This window comes from Choloepus didactylus, chromosome 8, assembly GCF_015220235.1.
Source record: "Choloepus didactylus isolate mChoDid1 chromosome 8, mChoDid1.pri, whole genome shotgun sequence".
NCBI lineage: Eukaryota > Metazoa > Chordata > Mammalia > Pilosa > Megalonychidae > Choloepus > Choloepus didactylus.
This window is the reverse complement of record NC_051314.1, coordinates 94967686-94990779: the sequence shown is the minus strand read 5'-3', so window position 1 is coordinate 94990779 and position 23094 is coordinate 94967686. Positions and strand designations below refer to the sequence as shown.

General features: G+C 35.8%; 1 protein-coding gene across 3 annotated transcripts in view; it reads right to left on the bottom strand.

The window, feature by feature from the left end:
* Positions 1–15859: 15859 nt before the first annotated feature.
* GXYLT1 (glucoside xylosyltransferase 1) overlaps positions 15860–23094 on the bottom strand; it is a 75936-nt gene continuing 68701 nt past the window's right edge. For 2 of the 3 annotated variants that reach the window (XM_037846944.1, XM_037846945.1), the window contains one exon: positions 15860–21797. In XM_037846944.1, the coding sequence (XP_037702872.1) occupies positions 21636–21797 (162 nt within the window). In that variant the 3' untranslated portion in view covers positions 15860–21635. The other variant, XM_037846947.1, reaches the window with a different exon arrangement.

Below are 23094 nucleotides of genomic sequence, written 5' to 3'. Positions count from 1 at the left end.
ATAATTAGATTTTGTGTCATTTTATGTTTATTTTCATGAAAAAACTGTTGAAGGTAAGAACTTGAGCCCCTCATGTTCAGCAGTAAAATTAGGATACACTCCAGAATAAAGGAATTTCCTTAAATCTTCCATAGAGTATTAAAAAAATCGGTCAGACAAAGGAATCAATCTCATATATTATTTATGAAAACGTGACTGAAGTAAAAAGTATAAAGTTACACATAGTTTGTTTGAAATATATATATATTTTTAAGCAGAAAGCCCAAATAGAAGTTCAGGTGAAGGATGATGGTAACTTGGACCAAAGTTACCAAAGTGAGGAACTGTATGAATCAGGTTATATTGTTAAAGAAGAGGTAGCAGGATTTTCTGGTGGAGTCTGATTCCGGTTTTGACCCACTGAATTTGAGATGCACTTAAGACAAGAAAGAAGGAAGGAGAGAAGGAATAAAAGAAAAAGAAACTGAAAACAGTAGAGCCATGCCTTCAAAATTATAAGAAGAAAACCTTTTTCAACTGAGAAATCTATAATCAGCCAGATATGATCAATCAAGGGCAGGGTAAAATAAAGACATTTTTAACCAAGCAAAGACTAAAAGATGTTTCCCCCATGCACTCTTTCTTGGAAAGCTACTAAAGGAAATGCTCCAACAAAATGAAAGAGTAAAATAAACCAAGAAAGCGTGTGCCATGGGATCCAGGAAATGTGAGCAAACTGGGAATATTCCAGCTATGTCACTGGCTTAGAAAACAATATGTAAAAATGAAACAATGGATTACCTGCTTTTAACAAAATATTAATAGGTTGTTGACAGATCTGGGGCATTTGGAAAGAGGTAAATTCATTGAAGATAAAGCAAATGAAGAAAAAGAAAGGAGAGAGGCAATCATTAATTCCAAGGAAAAGAAAAAGGTATATAAAAAAAGAAAGCAAAGCATAATATGCTGCTTTTTTCAACAGTAAGTAATATGTACATAATCATAATGATGTGATGACTGGTTAACCCCCAAATCTGGTAACTATTTGGGGGCAATGTGGTGGGGGGGATAGTGGTGGTATATGAACTAAATCCTCATCTGTTGTATCAGGAAATCACTAGATAATGTGTAAAATAATGAATCAAGAAATAATGTAAGTAATTGTTTTGAAAAAAAAAACCAGCAGATGAAACTGATGAAGGAATTAAAAGTCACTCTTTGGAGAGAGGCTAGGCCTCCCTATGGTTGTGCCTAAGAGCCTCCTCCTGAATGCCTCTTTGTTGCTCAGATGTGGCCCTCTCTCTCTGGCTAAGCCAACTTGAAAGGTGAAATCACTGCCCTCCCCTCTACGTGGGATCAGACACCCAGGGGAGTGAATCTCCCTGGCAACGTGGAATATGACTCCCGGGGAGGAATGTAGACCCGGCATCGTGGGACGGAGAACATCTTCTTGACCAAAAGGGGGATGTGAAAGGAAATGAAATAAGCTTCAGTGGCAGAGAGATTCCAAAACGAGCCGAGAGGTCACTCTGGTGGGCACTCTTACGCACACTTTAGACAACCCTTTTTAGGTTCTAAAGAATTGGGGTAGCTGGTGGTGGATACCTGAAACTATCAAACTACAACCCAGAACCCATGAATCTCAAAGACAGTTGTATAAAAATGTAGCTTATGAGGGGTGACAAGGGGATTGGGAAAGCCATAAGGACCACACTCCACTTTGTCTAGTTTATGGATGGATGAGTAGAAAAATAGGGGAAGGAAACAAACAGACAAAGGTACCCAGTGTTCTTTTTTACTTCAACTGCTCTTTTTCACTCTAATTATTATTCTTGTTATTTTTGTGTGTGTGCTAATGAAGGTGTCAGGGATTGATTTAGGTGATGAATGTACAACTATGTAATGGTACTGTGAACAATCGAATGTACGATTTGTTTTGTATGACTGCGTGGTATGTGAATATATCTCAATAAAATGAAGATTAAAAAAAAAAGTCACTCTTTGGAGAGTGGGGAGGAACAGGGCAGGGGTCTGATACATTTTTTAATAAACTTAAGAGGTTCTTAAAATATATGTATTAATATATGCATTCATTTGAAAAACTAAAAAATTAATCTAGGGGGAAAAAACATGAAGTTAACTGCCAGAAGGAAAAGCTAAGAGGAGGAAAAGAACAATTGAGGTGAGGGAGACACAGAGCAGAGGATTGTTGTTTTCATTGTAAACCTTTTGAAACCATTTGATTTCATTTAACCATCTTCACGTATTCCTTTAATAAAAACTATTCTTTCTTAAAAAAAAAATAAAATAAAATAAATGGGACATGGGCTGGCATCAATATGAGATCCTCCTCTTTGATATACGCAGTCTGAAGTAATCAATTTATTCCCTGGGAAATTAAGGCATCTCTGAAACACTGTGGATTCTTTTTTAAGGACAGAGACAGCATAATTATAAATTTTTGGACTTTTTTTAAAAATTTCTTTACTGATTCTCACCCCCTTGTCCACCCCTCACCTCCCTGGCAAGGTAAACATATAAATCTTAATTCTGCAAATTGAGAGACTGACACACAAGGCAAATGAGTGTCAGTTAAACAATTCATAATAAAAACTTCATATTTAATGTATCCTACAACCATTCCAAACAAAGATCAAGATATCTGTAGACATACACAAATTCTATTTACATTTGGCCAGCCTTTAGGGGTGGGGGGTGGGGTTGTTAGGGTTTTTTGTTTGTTTGCTTTTACAGAGAAAGTTGATTTTTCTGTAGGCAAAATTAGTGTGTGTTTGAAATAACATATAAATATTATAAATTATTTCCATAGGGGATATTTTGTTATAAAAGGTTGACAAATGATCAGCAGACCTGACAATTCTTTAAAAATGAACATTGTATCAAGCGAATGTGTTGTGTGCAGCATATAATTACAGAGCTGTGGATATGGTGCTAAACTATCAAAAGGAAAAGTATGAGATAAACTGGCCTCCTGGAGCATGAGGGTAGTGAAAAGCACATTACAGCACCCTAATAAATTACTCATCTCAAATGACTTAAAATGGTGTTAATATAAAAACCAAGAGAAATTCTCTTTAGGAATGAAAATTAAATGATTCAATCAGTAGTTAACTATATTTCCCCCCAAAAAAGGCAATATAGTAATGGAATAAGAAAGAACAAGGTAAAAAACAAAAGGGTGCATATTTTTTGCATTGTGGTTAAGAAAGAAAGCACTCCAACTTGAAAGGTGAAATCACTGCCCTCCCCCCTACATGGGATCAGACACCCAGGGGAGTGAATCTCCCCGGCAACGTGGAATATGACTCCCGGGGAGGAATGTAGACCTGGCATCGTGGGACGGAGAACATCTTCTTGACCAAAAGGGGGATGTGAAAGGAAATGAAATAAGCTTCAGTGGCAGAGAGAATCCAAAAGGAGCCGAGAGGTCACTCTGGTGGGCACTCTTATGCACAATATAGACAACCCTTTTTAGGTTCTAAAGAAGTGGGGTAGCTGGTGGTAGATACCTAAAACTATCAAACTACTACCCAGAACCCATGAATCTTGAAGACAATTGTATAAAAATGTAGCTTATGAGGGATGACAATGGGATTGGGAAAGCCATAACGACCACACTCCCCTTTCTCTAGTTTATGGATGGATGAGTAGAAAAATAGGGGAAGGAAGCAAACAAACAAACAGACAGACAAAGGTACCCAGTGTTCTTTTTTACTTTAATTGCTCTTTTTCACTTTAATTATTATTCTCGTTATTTTAGTGTGTGTGGTAATGAAGGTGTCAGGGATTGATTTTGGTGATGAATGTACAACTATGTAATGGTACTGTAAACAATCGAATGTATGATTTGTTTTGTCTGACTGCATGGTATGTCAATATATCTCAATAAAATGAATATTTAAAAAAAACAAAACAAAACAACAACAACAAAAAAGAAAGAGAGCACTGAAGTCTGGTTTGGCCTCTTAAAAGTTACTTTGCCCTAGGCAAATTACATACCTGTCTCTCTTTTCTTCTAATGTATAAAACAGGAATAGTACTATCTAACTCCTCTGACTGTTATAAAAATTTAATGAAATAATAAATATAAAGCACAAAGCATCAAACTTTGTGCTAAGTACAAACTATTGGAAAAAGCTAGGTTCCTTTAAAAAAACTCATATTTGAAGGGTAGAGTAAAGGTTTTTTGGAAGCAGATACAGCTTAAAACAGCCAGAGTTAACTAAATGAGTCTTTTGCATGTAATTAGTTTCACTAAACTATACGGATAGTAAAGTGAGAGTCATAAATAGAAAAGAGAATTAAAACTTCATATGTTAAAAAACAACAATAACAAATTGCTGAACCAAAAACAGAGTTGAACTCACATATTTACCTTTCCTTCTGGGCTAACCCCCACTCTGATATTCAAGTGGGAGAGGCAGAGGCATAAATCCCCAAGGAAAAGAAAACAGGAAAAGAGATGAAAGCAGCAACAACAATTTGAAGCCTGGAAAGCAACTGAACAAGAGTTTACTGACCATCTTCTTTGCTGAAATGTAAGCAGGCAGTGGGAAAGCCCAGAAACAAGCTATTTGAATCAAAGAACCCTGGAAAATATCAAGTATTGGAACAAGGGTGCCACTGAAAGTAGGGGAAGGTAGGACTCAATTCATGAGAATTAGCTGAAAATCTGTATACAAAGCTTTTAGACTCCCTTCCAGGTCTTCTCCTCAACCCTGTGCAACTTTCCAGCTCCATTCCTCTAATAAGGCAGAAGCCTGGAGTTTAACTATTTAGAGAGTTTAAACTAAAAAGGCTCAAATGAGTGTGAGGGGTTACTGTACCAAAAACGTGGGGAGAGGGTAAGTGAAAGGCATGTCCCAACTCTTAGATCCCATAATATGGAAGCCAGGTTCAAACTACATAAGCAAAGGTTCCTCTCTGAGGAATCTGACCAGCCAAAGAAAAAGACTCATAGATACTGACAAATCAGAGGCTCCAAATAAAACACCCATCAGGTGATACATCCCACCCATGCAGAGTTTCCAGGCAGCTTTTAGTTACCTCATTATTTAAAAGAAGATTCAGAGAACAAAATAATATTTTTGGAAATTAAAATTCATAAAAATACAAAAAAAAATTTTTTTTAAAGCCTTCAATAGAAGTTTGGAAGGTAATATTAGGCTTTTAAAAAATAGGAGAGAAATGATAATTTGAGAACTATTCCAGGACACACAACATCTGAAAAATAGAAAGAGTAATAAAATACATAAAGAAATCATTCAAGAAAATTTCCAAGAACTGAGGCACCAAATGTCCAAATCAAAAGAGATTAAATACCCAGCATAATGAAGGAAAAAAGAACTCCAAGAAGAAGAGAAGATCTTCATAGTTTCAAGAAGGAAAACCAGGTCACATACAATGGCTCAAAAATCAGTTTCCTCAGATATTTCAACAACATTAGAAATTAGGAGACAATTTCGAAGAACAAATTAGAATTCTATACCCAGTTAAATTATCCAACAGGTGAAGTATAGAAAAAAACACATTTTCAAACATGCAAGGTGTGGCAGACTATTTTCCCCAAATATCTAGTCTCTTCTTTTTTGGTAGTAGATATGACATTTTATTAGGGCTTATGAATATTCAAAATATGCTATACATTTCCCTGTCTCCATTGCAGCTAGATGTGTCCATGTGACTAAGTTCTGGGCCAAAGAAGAGTAATAGAAGTAATGTGTAGAAATACGATCTTTAAAGATGTTATTAGTAAAGATGAGGCTTAATGCAATATGATTGGCATCCTTATAAGGAGAGAAAATGTGGAAACAGAAAGACAGGCACAGAAGATAACTATGTCACAAAGGCAGACATTCAGTTTTGTCATGGATTGCCAGCAAGCCACCACCAGAACCCTACAGATTTTAGAGGAAGGCTGGCCTTAATGACACTTTGATTTTAGACTTCTAGCCTCCAGGACTCTGAGACAATAAATTCTTGTTGTTTTACTCTACCCAGTTTGTGGTACTTCCTTGTAGTATTTCTATATTTCTTCTCATTTCTTCTCCTCCTCTCCAAATTTATGAATTTCGGTTTAAAATTTTAGTTCCAAGCTATTTCACTTTCTCTTACAATGTATTTCTTGGTTTACAGACTCTTGACTCCACTACAGTTCCCTACCACGTTATCACTCCCATCTTGGTTTACTATAAAAATTATAAGATTCATTGTTCACCGCTGTTGTCTCTGAATCTTTCTTTATACTGAGATCTATGTTCTCATTTAATTTCCATTTAGAGTAGTTTTTCCTTAGGTAATTTCCTCACTAAGGTATAGGAATGGCAAAATTCTTACATATTTGCATTCCAAAAAAATTTTGTCCTCATAAATGAATAATACCTTGGCTGAGTATACTTCTCTTGAATCACAGCCCTTTTGTCTCAATAGTCTGAAATATGCTCCATGTTTTTCCTTCCTGTTAGTGGGGGTACCTGAAAAATGTCCCACAAGATATCCGGCCCCAATCCTCAGATCTCATATTACCTTATGTGGCAAAAATGTGATTAAGGATTTGAAATAGGGAGATTATCCAGGTGGGTTCTAAATGCAATCACGTGTCTTTTTGTTTTTCCCCAACTTATTAGAAGAGGTTGTAGGTTTACAGAAAAATCATATGAAAACTAGTGTTCCCCATAGATGGTTGTATGGTATGTGAATATATCTCAATAAAACTGAATTTAATTAAAAAAAAAAAAAGATGGTGGGGAGGGAAGCATTCTTGATGATAACACTATAGTCTAAAATGTAGAGTCTGAAACCATCAAGGAGTGATACCATGATGGTGGAAAAGTACAGAGCCAATAAAATAAATTATTGGGAAAGGAAGAAGACATTTTTATATTAAAATGGTAATCTTGATGCCAAGTTTATAAAATTAATAAGTCAACGCTGTATTAATTTCCTAGTGAAGTACTCATACCCACCTTTGCTCATCATCTGGCCTCTTGATCAAATAGAAAAGTATATGGAGAAGCTGATCTCGGTCTTCAGGCTCAGGATATAGGCAAGCTGTACACAATATGAGGGGGATCAACTCCCAAAGAAATATGAGGGTGGAAAATTTCAAAATGAAAATACATTGCAGAAAAAAATAAGTTAGCTCATATCAAAAAATACTTTTATAAGAATTATCACCCATTCAAATAAAACTCCATTGGTTAAGATACTGATCTAAAATGGGCCTTGTTCTTTGCAAATAGTATCTTGCTTAATTTGAAAAGTTTAAGAAACTTTAAAAAGTTGTTTTGATGTAAGCTGTGACATTTGAACTGGGGCAATCTGAATTCTAGATACAGTTGTCCGTCTAAAATCATAAGCAAACAAGTTATCAGATATCTAGAGGGTTCCTGATAAACGAAACTATGGAGAAATTACCTATTTCATAAGGACACTTGGCAGTGAAGTGTAAAACGAGTGAGTTTGTTTAAAATTGACACAAAATTAATTTTATAAGTTGTATATCAGTTTTTAGTATTATTTCTATATTCTCTTGCTTCAATTAATTGAAAAAACAATGAATTTTCCTGAAAAAAATAATGCTGAATACAGAAATTAAATTTGGTATGAAAAGTATACTCATTAATAAAATGACCTATTAACTGGAAGAAAAAAAAAAACTAGTGTTCCCAAATATTCCCCATTATTAACCCTTAGCATTAGTGTGATTCCTTTGTTTCAACTGATGAAAGATTATTATAACTGTACTATTAGCTATCCATAGTTTACATTAGGGTGTAGTATTTCCCATATATCATCCTATTAACACCTTTGCATTAGTGTGGTATGTTTGTTATAATTCATAAACAAATATTTTTGTAATGGTACTATTAACTATAGTCCATTGTCTACAATAAGTTTCACTGTGTTGTATAGTCCTGTTTCATCTTTTCATTTTTATCCTATTAACATACATACAACCTAAAATTTCCCCTTTTAACACATTCACATATATAATTCAGTGCGATTTATTATACTCACAACGTTGTACTACCATCATCACCACTTTTTATGTAGCAAAAATGTGATTAAGGATTTTGAGATGGGAGATTACCCAGGTGGGTTCTAGATGTAACCACATGTCTTCATAAAAGCAAGATAGGAGATTTCATACAGACAAGAAGACACAGACAGAAGTGAAGGCAATGTGACCACAGAGAAAGAGGCTGAGTGATGTGCCCAAAGTCAAGGAATGCCAGCAGCCACCAGAAGCTGGAAGACACAAAGAACAAATTTTCCTCTGGAGCCTCCAGAAGGGATCGGCCCTGTCAACACTCTGACTTTAGCACAGTGAAATTAATTTCAGACTTCTGGCTTTCAGAACTTAAGAGGTTAAATGTGTTGTTTTAAGCCACCAAGTTTGTGGTAATTTGTTACAGCAACCTGAAGGAACTCACACAGTTAGGTATAATAAATTGTTAGTCTTTTTGTTTTAAGTAATCTGCTACTTGCTCATCGGACATTCATTAGCAGGCAGAAAATGCAAATTAGAATCACCACCAGATTATTTTTTTTTCTCCATCAGATTGTAAAAAATTAAAAGAATTAGCAGGGGGATGGGGGAAATATCTTCTCATGCACTGTTATATACATGTATATATAAATATATATATATATATTTATATATATCAGAGATTGTTCACATATCATACAACTATCCAAAGATGCAAAGTGTACAATCAATTGCCCATGGTACCATCATACAGCTGTGCATCCATCAACACAATTATTTTTTTTTCCATTTTTAGAACATTTTCATCACTCCAGAAAAGAAATGAAGACAAAAAAAGGAAACTCAAATCCTCCTATAACCCTAACCATGCACCCCTCCATTATTGATTCATAGTTTTGGTATAGTACGTTTTTGCTATCGATGAAAGAATGTTAAAATACTTCTAAATGTAGTATATAGTTTACAATAGGTATATATTTTTTTCCTATATGCCTCTCTATTATTAAATTCTAGTTAAAGTGTCATACATTTGTTCTAGTTCATGAGAGAGATTTCTAATATTTATATAGTTAATCACAGACATTGTCCACCACAAAATTCACTGTTTTATACATTCCCATCTTTTAACCTCCAACTTGCCTTCTGGTTGCATACGTGACTCTGAGCTTACCCTTTCCACCACCTTCACACACCTTTCAGCACTGTTAGTTATTCTCACAACATGCTACCATCACCCCTGTCCATTTCCAAACATTTAAGTTCACCCTAGTTGAGCATTCTGCTCATAATAAGAAACCAGTCCCCATTCTTTAGCATCATTCTATATCCTGGTAACTTATATTTCATGTCTATGAATTTACATATTATAATTAGTTCATAACACTGAGACCCTGCAATATTTGCCTTTATGTGTCTGTCTTATTTTACTCAATATAGTGCCCTCAAGGTTTCTTCATCAACCCATTTCTTTTAAGATGCTTTTGTTCACACACCATACATTCCATCCTAAGTAAACAATCATTGGTTCCCTATATAGTCACGTATTTAAGTATTCAGCACCATCACCACTATCTGTATAAGGATATCTCCATTTCTTCCACAAAGAAGGAGGAAGAGTCAAAGAAGGCAGACACAAAACAAGAAAAAAAGAGAAAGAGAGAAAGAAAACAAACAAAAAAAAAAAACACAAAACTTGACAGCTAGAAAGCAACAAAAGGAAAGACAGCATTAACCTAAAGTAGAATAAAGAGTCAGACGAGATCACCAATGCCAGGAGTCCCATACCCTTCCCCTACTCCCCACCCCACCCCCCATATGCATTTAGCTTTGGTACATTGCCTTTGTTATATTAAAGGAAGCATAATACAACATTTCTGTAAATTACAGTCTCTAGTTTGCATTGATTGTATTTTCCCCCCAATCCCACCCTATTTTTAACACCTTGCAATGCTGACATTCATTTGTTCTACTTCATGTAAAAACATAGTTGTACCTTTTATTACAATTGTTGAGCATCCTAGGTTTCCCTGAGTTACACAGTGCCAGTCTTTATCATTCATCTTTTGTTCTGGTGTCCCACATGGTCCTAACCTTCCTCTTTCAACCATACTCATAGTCATCTTTGTTCAGTATACTTACACTGCTGTGCTACTATCTCCCAAAACTGTTTTCCAAACCTCTCACTCCTATCTTTTCCTTTCTGTCTGCAGTACTTCCTTTAGTGTTTCCTGTAGAGCAGGTATCTTGTTCACAAACTCTGTCACTGTCTGTTTATCAGAGAATATTTTAAGCTCTCCCTCATATTTGAAGGATAGTTTTGCCACACATAGGATTCTTGGTTGGTTGTTTTTCTCTTTCAGTATTTTAAATATATCACTCCACTTCCTTCTTGCCTCCATGGTTTCTATTGAGAAATCTGCACATAGTCTTATCAAGCTTCCTTTGTATGTGACGGATTGCTTTTCTCTTGCAGCTTTCAGGATTCTCTCTTTATCTTTGATGTTTTATAATCTGATTATTAAATGTCTTGGCGTAGGCCTATTCAGATCTATTCTGTTCGGGGTACGCTGCACTTCTTGGATCCGTAATTTTATGTCTTTCATAAGAGATATGAAATTTTCATTGATTATTCCTCTATTATTGCTTCTGCCCCTTTCCCTTCTCTTCTCCTTCTGGGACACCAATGACATGAACATTCTTGCTTTTTGTTTTGTCTTTAAGTTCCCGGAGACATTGCTCATATTTTTCCATTCTTTTCTCTATCTGTTCTTTTGTGTGTAGGCTTTCAGGTGCCTTGTTCTCCAGTTCCCAAGTGTTTGCTTCTGCCTCTTGAGATCTGCTGTTGCATGTTTCCATTATGTCTTTCATCTCATGTTGTGGTTTTCATTTCCATACATTCTGCCAGTTGGTTTTTCAAACTTTCAATTTCCACCTTATGTATGCCCAGTGTTTTCATTATACAGTTCATCTCTTTCACCGTATCTTCTCTAAACTTTTTGAATTGACTTAGTTGTTTCAATTCCTGTATCTCAGTTGAAGTATAAGTTTGTTCCTTTAACTGGGTCATAACTTTGTTTTTCTTAGTGTAGGTTGTAGTTTTCTGCGGTCTAGGCATGGTTTCCTTGGTTACCCCAATCAGGTTTTCCCAGACCAGAATGGGCTCAGGTCCCAGAAGGAAGAAATATTCAGTATCCGGTTTCCCTGAGGGTGATTCTTAGAAAGTTGGTACACCCTGTGATGCCTCAGGTCACAGTGCTTTTCTGCCCAGCAGGTGGTGCCTGTCAGCCTGTAACTCCAGACTGGTGTAAGGAGGTGTGGCCCATGGCTGTTTTCCCCCAGGCTCTGGGGTCTGGTTCTGAATGGAAGGCAGGTAGTAGAGCTGGGTCCCACCTCTTTCCTCTCAGGGAAGATAACCCCCTTAGGGAGAGATCATTAGCATTTGAATAGACCCTACCTGTGCTGTCTCCACCCTTGTCTGAGTCAGTGCTGGGAACTCAAAATGGCAGAGGCTTTCTCCACTGAGCCAAAACAGGGACACAAAGCCAGTCCGCAGCCACCCTCCAGCTCTCCAAGGTCAGTAGTCACCCAAAGCCTCTGTCTGCTTATTGGGGTTTTGTAGCTCATAGTGAGCAGTCCACACTTGTTAATTAATAACACCAGTTGGAGCTCAGCTGAGCTATATTCACTTGCTGGGAGAGAGCTTCTCTCTAGCACCACAAGGATTCACAGCTTGCGATGGGGGCAGGGGCAGGGTCTCCCGGCTTGGATCCACAGTTTTTACTTACAGATTTTATGCTGCGATCTCGGGCATTCCTCCCAATTCAGGTTGGTGTATGATGAGTGGACGGTCATGTTTGTTCCCCCCAGTTATTTCAGATTATTTATAGTTATTCCTGGTTGTTTATTAGTTGTTCCAGGGGGACTAACTAGCTTCTACTCCTCTCTATGCTGCCATCTTAGATCCTCTCTCATGCACTGTTAAGAAAAAAACAAGTTTGGGGTGGGGACGGTGGTATTTTGAAAGTCAAGGCCAGAGTAGTAAATTAGTGTCAGACACATTCTGGAATTTGGATTTTATCCTGAAGGCACTGCATTCCATGGCAGAGTTTTAAGCAGGACAGAGATGTTATCAGATTGATGTATTAGGAAGATCATTCTGATTACCTTTTGGAGAACAGCCTGGAAAGGAACAAAATAGAGGCTGGGAGACCAGGTAGGTGGCTGGTACCATAATCTAGGTAAGAGATAAAGGTGGCCTGACCTAAGGTAGTGGCTGTGGGAGTAGGATACAGACATTCCAACCCAACTGGAGTGCCCAGAACTCAACAAAGTATCTCTAACCTGGAACACTGCACATAGTTTTCTGCTTAGAACACCCAACTTGCCTTTCTTGCCTGACTAACTGCTACTTATTCTGCATATTTCAATACAGACATTACTTCTTTAAGACACTTTCCCTCTGCCCAAGACTCCAAAAGAGGATGGAAAAAGTAGAACAACCTTGAAATAACAATTCTTAGACACGCAAGTCTCACAAAACATGGTTGCTGTGTATTAACATACTGACTAAACATTACAAAAATCTTCACCCTTTGAATTTAAAAAAACAGAATTATAACAATCTGACATTTACTTTGGTGCTTGAGGTATATTGCAGTTCATTTATTCACAAATTGATACTTAAAGCACACAATTAGAAAAATGGGAAAAGTAGTTAACTTCCCCTATATCTAGCTAAAACTTCTTGCATTTTGTACTTCAGAACTCTATGTACTAATCTCTACTGAAGGACACTACTATGATGTAATATGCAGCTATAAAGAAGAATGAGATGGATCTAATGTGTTGACAGGAGAGATGTGATGGTATAAATATTTCGTTTGTTCTGTTTGTATTTACACATAAAGAAAATATCTTAACTCAAATATCTTTACTTTCTTCTCTTATTCTCTTTTATGACGTAAGTTGTGTTGTTCATGTAATAGTATTTAAGTTATAGGATATCAAGGTTAAGAGAGAATTTTACCCAAGGACTTTCACCCTATTCTGGGGACATTGTTTCCAGTTGTATGCAGGACAGCTGGGTATCATTAGGCAAAAACATGTCTGTTACTGTGCTGTCTTTAGAGATTAAGTATGGTTTAAGGTGATGTGTATAGCTGCCAGTTGACAAGGCATGGATTCTGGTGGTTAGGTTCTGGTGTCAACTTGGCCAGGTGATAGTGCCCAGTTGTCTGGTCAAGCAAACAACGGCTTAACCGTTACTGCAAGGGTATTTCATGGCTAGTTAATAAACCAGAGAGCTGGTTTAATAAATCATCAATTGATTACACCTGTGGCTGATTACATCTACAATCAACTAAGAAAGTGTCTTCAGCAATGAGAGAGTACAATCAGTTGGATTTAATCCAGTAAGTTGAAGACCTTTAAGCGAGAAGAGAGAACTTTCATTTCCCCTTCAGCCAGACAGCCTCTCCTGGGGAGTTCATCAAAGACCTTCATCAGAGTTGCCAACTTGTGGCCTGCCCTACAAAATTTGGACTCGTGTATCTCCACAGTTTTGTCAGGCACTTTTATACATCTCGTATTTACAGATATCTCCTACTGGTCTGTTTCTCTAGAGAACTCTGAGTAATACAGCTGTCATTATACATTATGTGAAGAAAGGCACTATAGAAAAGTATGTAAAGCAGAAGCTATTTTTAGTACCATAATTGATTGTCCATTTCTTATACCCACGTGCACAGCAAAAATCTTAAAAGGATACACACCAAATGTTTACAGTGGTGGATAAAAGAGGCTGTAATACTTCATATACTTTTAATTCTTCTGTACTGTTTGAATTTTTGTTCCAACAGATGCTTTATAATTGATGAAGATACAATTTAACACATGAAGGTTGCTAATAATGATTAATACATTTTAATCACTAATTTAAAGGAACTTTAAAATTTTAAAACTCTTCTCAAGAAGCCCAGTCATCATCTCAACAATCTTTTAAAATACTCTGATTGTAACCAATAATGCTTATTATATGGGATCAATAATGAAATATTTTAAAAATGAGAACTGCTGAGATCCTAACACTATAGACCTTTTAAAGCTAAATTAATGTTATTAATAGCTCATATAAAGTCACTCAGCCATTTCTATTGCACTCTTCTATAGATCTGAAATTTCACCCCTGGATTAGCTTTCCTGACATGACAGATACCACACAATGGGGTTAGCTTAAACAAGTATTTATTGGCTCGTGGTTTCAGAGGCTCAAAGTCCAAATTAAGGCATTAGCTAGAAAACTTGATTTCTTCTGGGTTTGGTAGTATTCTGGCTGGTCGGCAATCCTTAGGTTCCCTGGTTTTCCAGTCACATGGCAATGTCCTTTCCCTTTCTCTTTTGGTCCCATTGATTTCCAGTTCCTCCCTATGGCTTTCTGTGATCCTGGCTTCCAGTTTCCCTTTATAACGCCTCCAATAATACAAATTAAGATGGAACCTCACTCACTTAGGCCACACCTTAACTTACAATAAACTTACAATAACATCTTCAAAAGATCCTGTTTACAATGACTTCACACCCACAGGAATGTGGACCAAGTCCAAGAAAGTCTAAACTGGGGTACATAACTGTGGGTAATCTACCACAATCCCCCTGGAAATTACAGGAAATAGCTGGGCAAGCAAAATAACATATGACCTGTTGCCTACCCAAGGGCTGTTTCACAAACACCCTGGCCTCTTACCCCACTACCTTCTTTAATACCACCAGAACACTCATGTTCTTCTCCAAGTAGACATTCCTTAAGGCGAAGCCACTTCCAAATTCAAGGAGTGAATCTTCGTGGTCTGAACCAATTCCAAAAGCTTTATTCCCTTTATAAAGTAATTGTTTTAGACATAGGCATTGCTTAGCTATGAGGGGCAGTGGGTATGGGCAAGAGAAATCTTCCTTTTATAAAAAGGACACTGGCAATGTGGGACATGACTCCTGGGGGTGAGCCTGGCCCTGGCATTGTGTAATTGAGAATGCCTTCTTGACCAAAAGGGGGAAAAGAAATGAAACAAAATAAAGTTTCAGCAGCTAAGAAATTTGAAATAGGGTTGAGGTTATTCTGGAGATTATTCTTATGCATTATATAGATATTTTAGTTTCTAGTGTATTAGAATAGCTAGAAGGAAATACCTGAAACTGTTGAACTGTAATCCAGTAACCTTGATCCTTGATAATGATTGTGTAACTATATAGCTTTTAACATGTGACTGTGTAATTGTCAAAATCCTGTGAATGACACTTCATTTATCCAATGACACTCCACTTGTCCAATGGATGGACAGGTAAGTAATAAAATAAAGACAAAAAAATGGGGGAGAGGGATAAGGGGTATGGGATATTTTGGGTTTTCTTTTTTATTTTTATTTTTTTTGAGTTATGAAAATGTTCTAAAATTGATTGTGGTGATGAATGCACAACTATATGATGATACAGTGAGCCACTGACTGTATACTTTGGATAGATTATATGGTGTGTGAATACATCTCCATAAAATTGAATAAAAGGAGAAGAGTAAAAAAAAAAAAGACATACATTTCTGCCTCTGGTTGTCATTTGTGACCTGGAATACTTTGGCAGTCACTTTGGGATCATGAGGCACAGTAATAATGGTAATGGAAAGATCAAAGGTACTTACCTTCCTGATGACGGTGTGCAGCTGCTGAATTAGTCAATCCAGGATGTGCCTTCCCTCTAGACTCCTAGTTATTAAGTATCCTGCTGATAAATTCATCGAGGTTCTAAAATTATTTTTGATTGCTAGAATAATTCAGACACTTCATTTGGGGGAAATTATACATTTATTGAATAAATGTTTATTTAGAAACAGCAACACAATTTCTTAAGAAAAAGATGAGTTGAATTCCCCCAACAGAACAAAGAAATTTTCTATTTTTCTCAGGTTAGAACTGAATCTGTAATCTTATACTCCACTTTAATAATGTTAAAATGCACAAAATATTTGAAGGAGGACAGGCAAATTATTCTAAATATTTAAAGGTAAAAAGTAGCTTAAGGATAGTAATCTCTATACATCACAGTACACCAAGATGCCATCTTGCAGCTTTACAATTATTACTAATCAAAATATTAATATTTTAAATGCTTGTGAACAATTCAAACATCTGTGATCTCTTCCAGTTTCCAATTTCAGGAACAAGGATAAACTGTTGTGCGTTCATGTTCTGAGTAATATGTCCAATCTCCTTCATGGGTCTTCTGCTACAGCATCCATCAAAAACCAGTGGTCCAGCTCTCAAATACTGATGATAATGCATGTGAGTTATACTAAGTTTTGAAAAGATGCCATATGCTACAGCAATGCTAAAACCCTGAATTATTTTTGCACCACATTCTAATATTCCTTGAAGAGACTTTATAAAAGGTTGAAAACAGCTATTTTCCATCATAGTCAAAGTCAATTCACTTTTAAAGCAGAATATAAACTGTTACATTCTCTCCACCAATTTTTACAAGGGATTGTGATACATAAGCATATGAACATGTACATATTAGTACTGTATATATAAACCAAACGTATTCAAAGGTTTCATATCAGTTAAGTTTGATATTACAATGTTTGACCACGGACCCTCCAAAGTGTATTCACAGTATTCAGTAGGGAGAAAAATTTTCATTTCTCGTTTTTACCTCTATCTTTTCAAAGGCTCTCTTTTGTTTGAAAACTAAGTTTACGAAAAATTCTAAAGAAATAACCCCATTAGCCACTTGAAATTATTGGTAGAAATTAGGTGATAATGCATACCTTTCTATTTAAAAGCAAGTTTGAGATTGGTTTCAAACAAGTTTAAATTGACTAGCCCAACATGCTATTTTAAGACCATATTCTCTTGATTCTATAATTCCTAGTGAATAACATCAATATTCATTTTTAGTTTTAAAAATAGAAAAGTCTTGCACCACCCTTTAGCTTCTGTCTTAAGCTCATATAACTTTGTTTTAAAGATCTAGTTTCAAAAAGTTAAGAAAGAATCAGAACATAGTTCAGCCACAGTTTAATAGGCAAAAAAAGGTTGCTTTGGCAATGTATAAAAGGTAACTGCTATATTACAACTCATTATTTAATCTACTTTTATTAAACATTAAAATGCAATAAAGCAATTACTGTTTTAAGACACTTGAAATTACATTTAATAAATGGATATCTAGTCCCACACCTTTTATACTGCACCCCTACTTTCTTCCTCTACTTACTCTAAGGAACTCAAAAAAGGTATTTAAAAAAACCAATCAGAAGTCTCTTTAAAAAAAAAACATACCTCAGAGGTTCTGATTACTAAGATACTAATTACTTTCAATACAAACTTCTGAAAAAGAAGACAATGAATAAAATCTTTTAAGTTTTTTCCCTGTAAGAGTTTCTGCTATCTCCTGCTCTCTAGAATCCATTCGTAACAGCTCAACTGAAAGTATACCTATTAAGGAATAAATAGATGTGACATACTGTTCAAGGTGCCATTCAAGGCAGAGCAGTGATTCCCAAACCTGGCTTCCTATTAGGATAATCTGGGGAAAATGTTTATTTAAATAAATTCCTGAGCCTCTTGACACCTAACAAAGCAGTGCCCCACATCATCCAATGCCCCCAACCTCCCCTGATGAATTTATGTGATTAGCCTTGCATAACTACATAAATTTTGAGATGATTTAAGGACAATGTTAAAAAGAACACAGATATTTGTCATCTTGTTTCCACAGGTCCTAGCTCACAAACTGGGATCCAGTAAAAAGAAAAAATGTCAAGTAAGGTGACTGGGAAACAATTCTACTGTCAACAAATCAAACAAAGGTAGCTTCACCCCTTACCTGATGCCTGAGGGCTCATGAACTAAGCTAGAGGGCAAGCAGACAGGGCATAGGATGGGGGGGCTAAAATTAAAAAGTGAATGTTTCTAGAACATTTCTCTCCATCTCTATTTCTCTATTTTCCTGCTCTCATTCCACCTTTTCTCTTACTCTGCCTTTGGCACTCTCACTCTTATTCCCTTCTCTTTCCTCTCGCTCCTTTTCTCACTTTCTCTCTTTTCCATTTTTTGGGTCATTCTTTTACATCATTCTTTTCTTCTCTAGCTTCTTTCCCTAAAAATTCCTCCTTACATAATATAAGCATTCACACTGGAGATTTATGTCAGAAAACGTTCAGCCTAAAGAAACAAAATGATCTACAGAGGAATAGGGGAAAATAAACTTCAACAGTAACACTGGTGTGGTGCTAACATAAACCATGGGGCATGCTTTCAAATTCATTATCTCTTCTGAGTCTCATCATCTTATGAGGTTTGTAGGGCATACTGATTGTACAAAAAAAACCTAGGGCACAGAGAAGGTTAAATAATATGCCTGAGGTCCCTAGAACAAGATCTTTGTTCATAACCTGGTCTTCTTTATATTACACCAATAACATCTGACTAGAGGCAAGACGAGAGGGTTATGAGCAAGCAGAAATATCGTTACAGGCTCTAAAGCTTCCAAAGATAAGTTAGTCAGCTTATACATGATGAACTGCTTTTCATAGGGAAAATAAAAGTATGTATTTTCTTAAAATACAAATCATAATATATATTTTCCAAAGGTTTTCCAAGTTCTTTTAAGATGGCTACTTGATACAAAGTTTGACTACTTTTAAAACTCACTCAGCTTTGGTAATACCGTAGCCCAAAGATATTTCTGAGGTCAGAAGTGTTCTAACGCATAGATTCTAAGAATACGTAACGTAATCTATATAAACTGCATAGATATACCACATTCTATGAAAAGAATGTTTATACTGAAAAACAATGTAATATGTTCTATAAGTTGTCCATCTATAATTTAACTGCATTAACTCTGAGAATTGTATTTCTTGAAATAAAAACTTCAAGAAAAAAGTTACCTTGTCTCAAGGTAAATTTAGAAAATTCATTTTTATATAGTTTGGAATTTCTGTGATACCCTTAATTTTAGGTAAAACTAGCTCTTATGTGGAGTTTTCATCAAAACCCAGTTTATGGCAAAATAACCAATTAGGTCAGTTCTCTATAAAATGGATGAAGAACCTTCCAACTCATCCACAATGTAGTGTATGACAGTGTAAATAAGCCACAGTACATGTGCTGGACCACAGTATACAATCCAGTTGGATTAAACTATGCTCATACTCTACATTGTCCTGGTCAAAGTCCATGAGGCTTAGGTTCTCTATTAATTGAAGAAATTAAATCTTAAGGAACTTACTAATAATACACATTTGTATCCTGTAAAAAACTCCAGGTATTTTTCTATTACAGTATTTCAGAATCACATTTTACAATACACCAACTGTATCAAGAATTGTGGTATCCTAACTTCCAACTTTAAGTTGTCAAAATAATTTTCAGTGGTACCCAAATTAGCTGACATCAAAATCATCTGAGGTGTTTGCTAAAAACAGAATCATAAACTAACATGTGCTAACAAGGCAACCATAAAATGGCATTAGGCAGAAAAATTGGCTGAAGGACTAGATATTAGATGAAACTAAAGAGGTGTTGTTACATTTGTTAGCTATTATGTCATTGTGGTTACCAAATTGTTCCTGTGTTTTCAATATACCTACTAAAGTGTGCAGTGGTGAAATAACACCATGTATGGGATTATCTTCAAGACACATCAACAAAGAATAAAAGGGATAGATGAAACAAATTGGTAAAATATTGATAACTGATCTGGGTGACAAGTACCATCATCATACTACTCTCTTTTTGTGTATTGTTTACATCTTTCATTTTAAAAAAAGGGGGGGGGGGTTGTAGACCCCGTGCCAGACATAGTATAAGACTCTCCAAAGGGTGAAACCCAGGAAGCTCTTTCAACAAGTTCCCCACAAGAGTCTTATATAGGTAGGCAGCAATCTCATTTACCAACTACTAGAAATTATCTTATATACATCCTTCAAACTTCAAAATTCAATGTTTCTCATTTTTTACTTAGAAGACTCAATTTCATTACAGTTCACAGGTTCTTAGATTCATCGTGGCATTCTGCCAAGGAAGTAGAGATTGTACAATCTAAATTTATTTATTGTTAAGAGTGCTGGACTGATTATCAACTTCTAATTTACCTCTCACTCCTTTTCTCTCTCTTTCTGTTCCTGATCGAACTGCAGAAGACAGAGGAAAACAGTCCTGAACATCTTTTTCTGCATATTCATTGTCTCTACAGGGGGCACTGATTACTTCATAAAGCCAACTGCTACTATTTTCACATGAGTGATAAAATTTTCCTGCATGATTTTCCCTTCTCTATTTAAGTATTAAAATACCAAAGAGAGAAAAAAGAAGATAACCATATAGCACTTAGTAAAATGAGGTATGTGGCCCAGCACATCATATGCCAAGTACTCAGAACCTATAGTTATATTACATAGCAGGTAAGAATGCCAGGAGAAGTAATATTTTTCTTATCTTTAAGATTAAAAAAAAAATTAACTGTCTTAAAACGATATGCACATTAACCCAATCAAAATTATTTTTTCTAGAAGTCAGATGTAGCAATCATCTTCTTAATCTAAATCATCCTCCAAAGTTGTCCACTTACAGTAAGGCTCTATACATTTGCTTCCTGTAAAATATCTTGCGAAGCCATTTTGAGGTAGAAAAAAAAAGTTTAAATGGACCACTTTTTCCCACTTCATTATAACTACAATTACTGTTCACAGGAAGTGTGTAGCTTATACATTTTGGTCCATCACATTTTCCACCATCAGATTAGTATACTATTAATTTTCTCACTTTATTATCAGCATAATATTTGCTTCCAGAATGTCCAGTAAAGCTGAAAGTTTTCATTAAAAGTAATAAGAAATTTTCCCAAATTACTGTTTAACAATCTTAGATCTGAGTTTCGGCAAGACATTTTAGCAAATACCAAATGAAAATATTGTATCTCACAAATACATAGATAAACAAAATCCCACTGACTGAAACTCCAAAGTTTTCACACTTTCTTATACACCTCAATTTTAAGCATGTATCTTACTTATAATGTAAAAACAATTTTAAACATGATTGTCACAAAAAATATTTTAAAACAGAGATGAAATGTATAAAGGCACACACAGATTGTCAATGGTTATATCAGTTACATCACATTTCTTTAGAAACAGAACCTTTTCTGCTCCTGTAAACAACTTTATCTCACACATTTAAAGTGAGGTTAGTGCTGACATTAAATTATTGCTATATTCACAGTTTGAATGTTTCCATTGTGTATGAGGTAACTTTTCTCCATCCATACACCCATATAATTCTCACTTGAGAATATGAGTCAATGGAAGTCTGGAGGCTATAACCATTCAATAATATTTTCATCAATACTGGAATGATAGCTAATAATGCTACAAAACATCAGATATCAAAAATACCTTCTTGAGGCCCAAGGGTTTAACTTTTTCTTCATTGCATAAACATGCTGCTCAGTTAACTTATGTCAGGAAAAAAAATTATTCTGAAGACATATAAATAATTCCTTCCTGAAAACTTCATCTAAGACAACCCCTTTGCACTTATCTTCTGACATTTTGTTCTTTTAATTCAATTAGTTTAGCAGTCACCAAGGATCACCTCTCATCTGGTGGTTTATCATAACGGTCTCTTATGCTTTTCATTAGTTGTTTGATAAATATTTTGTAAATTTTTCCACAGTATGTATGCACTGTCTTTTGTAGTTCCAGTTCTAAAGGTTTTAATAAGGAACGGATGCTGTCAACTTCAAAAGAACACTAGAAAAAAGGGGCAAAGTAAAAATTTAATTCAGATATTTTTCAAATAAGTTCAATAATTTAAAGTCTCACCATTTAAAGTCTCACCAGAAGTACATGCTCACCAAAAGTATATCTCACAAATCTCCATTTAAAGTCTCAACAAAACTATATGCTCACAAATATTTTCACTGAATTAAACAGAACTATGATCTCACAGTACAGAAAGGAGAAAGTTATGATAAATCCCAGGGGGAATCAAAAAAAACTCTTTAGAAAACAGGAAATGGAGGGGAAGTATTCCAGGTCAAAGGAAGAACAAGTTCAAGGGCAAAGAAGACAGATACTGGGGTGAGAAGGTGACCAAGAGCTCTAACTATATCTGGGATAAAGTAATGAAAGCTGGACTAGTTAAAAAAACGGGAGGCGCAGGCATGCTTACAATGCATGCACTCCATCCTACTCCATTTTCGAAAAGTCACTGTAATAATAGTGTTGAAGCTGTACTGGAAAGCAATGAGATGGACCTTATTGTAAATGAACGTGATCTTACTGTAAATAGGGTTGTTACAGAAGGAAATAGTTATGAGGTGGCCACAATGGATGAGGGCAGGCCTGCAATCCAAAATGACTAGTGTCCTTGCAAGATGAAGAAATTTGGACACAGAAACAGACTGACACAGGTAAGAACGCCATGTGAAAACAGAGTCAGAGATTGGAGTGATGCATCTACAAGCCAAGAAAAGCCAAGGATTGCTGGCAAACACCAGAAGTTAGAAGAGGCAAGGAAGGACTGACTCTCCTACAGGTCTTAGATGGAGAATAGTCCTGTTGACACCTTGACTTCTGTCTTCTGTCTCTTCAGATCTGTGAAACAATAAATATTTTTCTTGATTTTTTTTAATCTTCATTTTATTGAGATATATTCACATACCATGCAGTCATACATAACAAATCGTACATTCAATTGTTCACACTACCATTACACAGTTGTACATTCATCACCTAAATCAATCCCTGACACCTTCATTAGCACACACACAAAAATAACAAGAATAATAATTAAAGTGAAAAAGAGCAATTGAAGTAAAAAAGAACACTGGGTACCTTTGTCTGTTTGTTTGCTTGTTTCCTTCCCCTATTCTTCTATTCATCCATCCATAAACTAGACAAAGTGGAGTGTGGTCCTTATGGCTTTCCCAATCCCATTGTCACCCCTCATAAGCTATATTTTTATACAATTGTCTTTGAGATTCATGGGTTCTGGGTTGTAGTTTGATAGTTTCAGGTATCCACCACCAGCTACCCCAATTCTTTA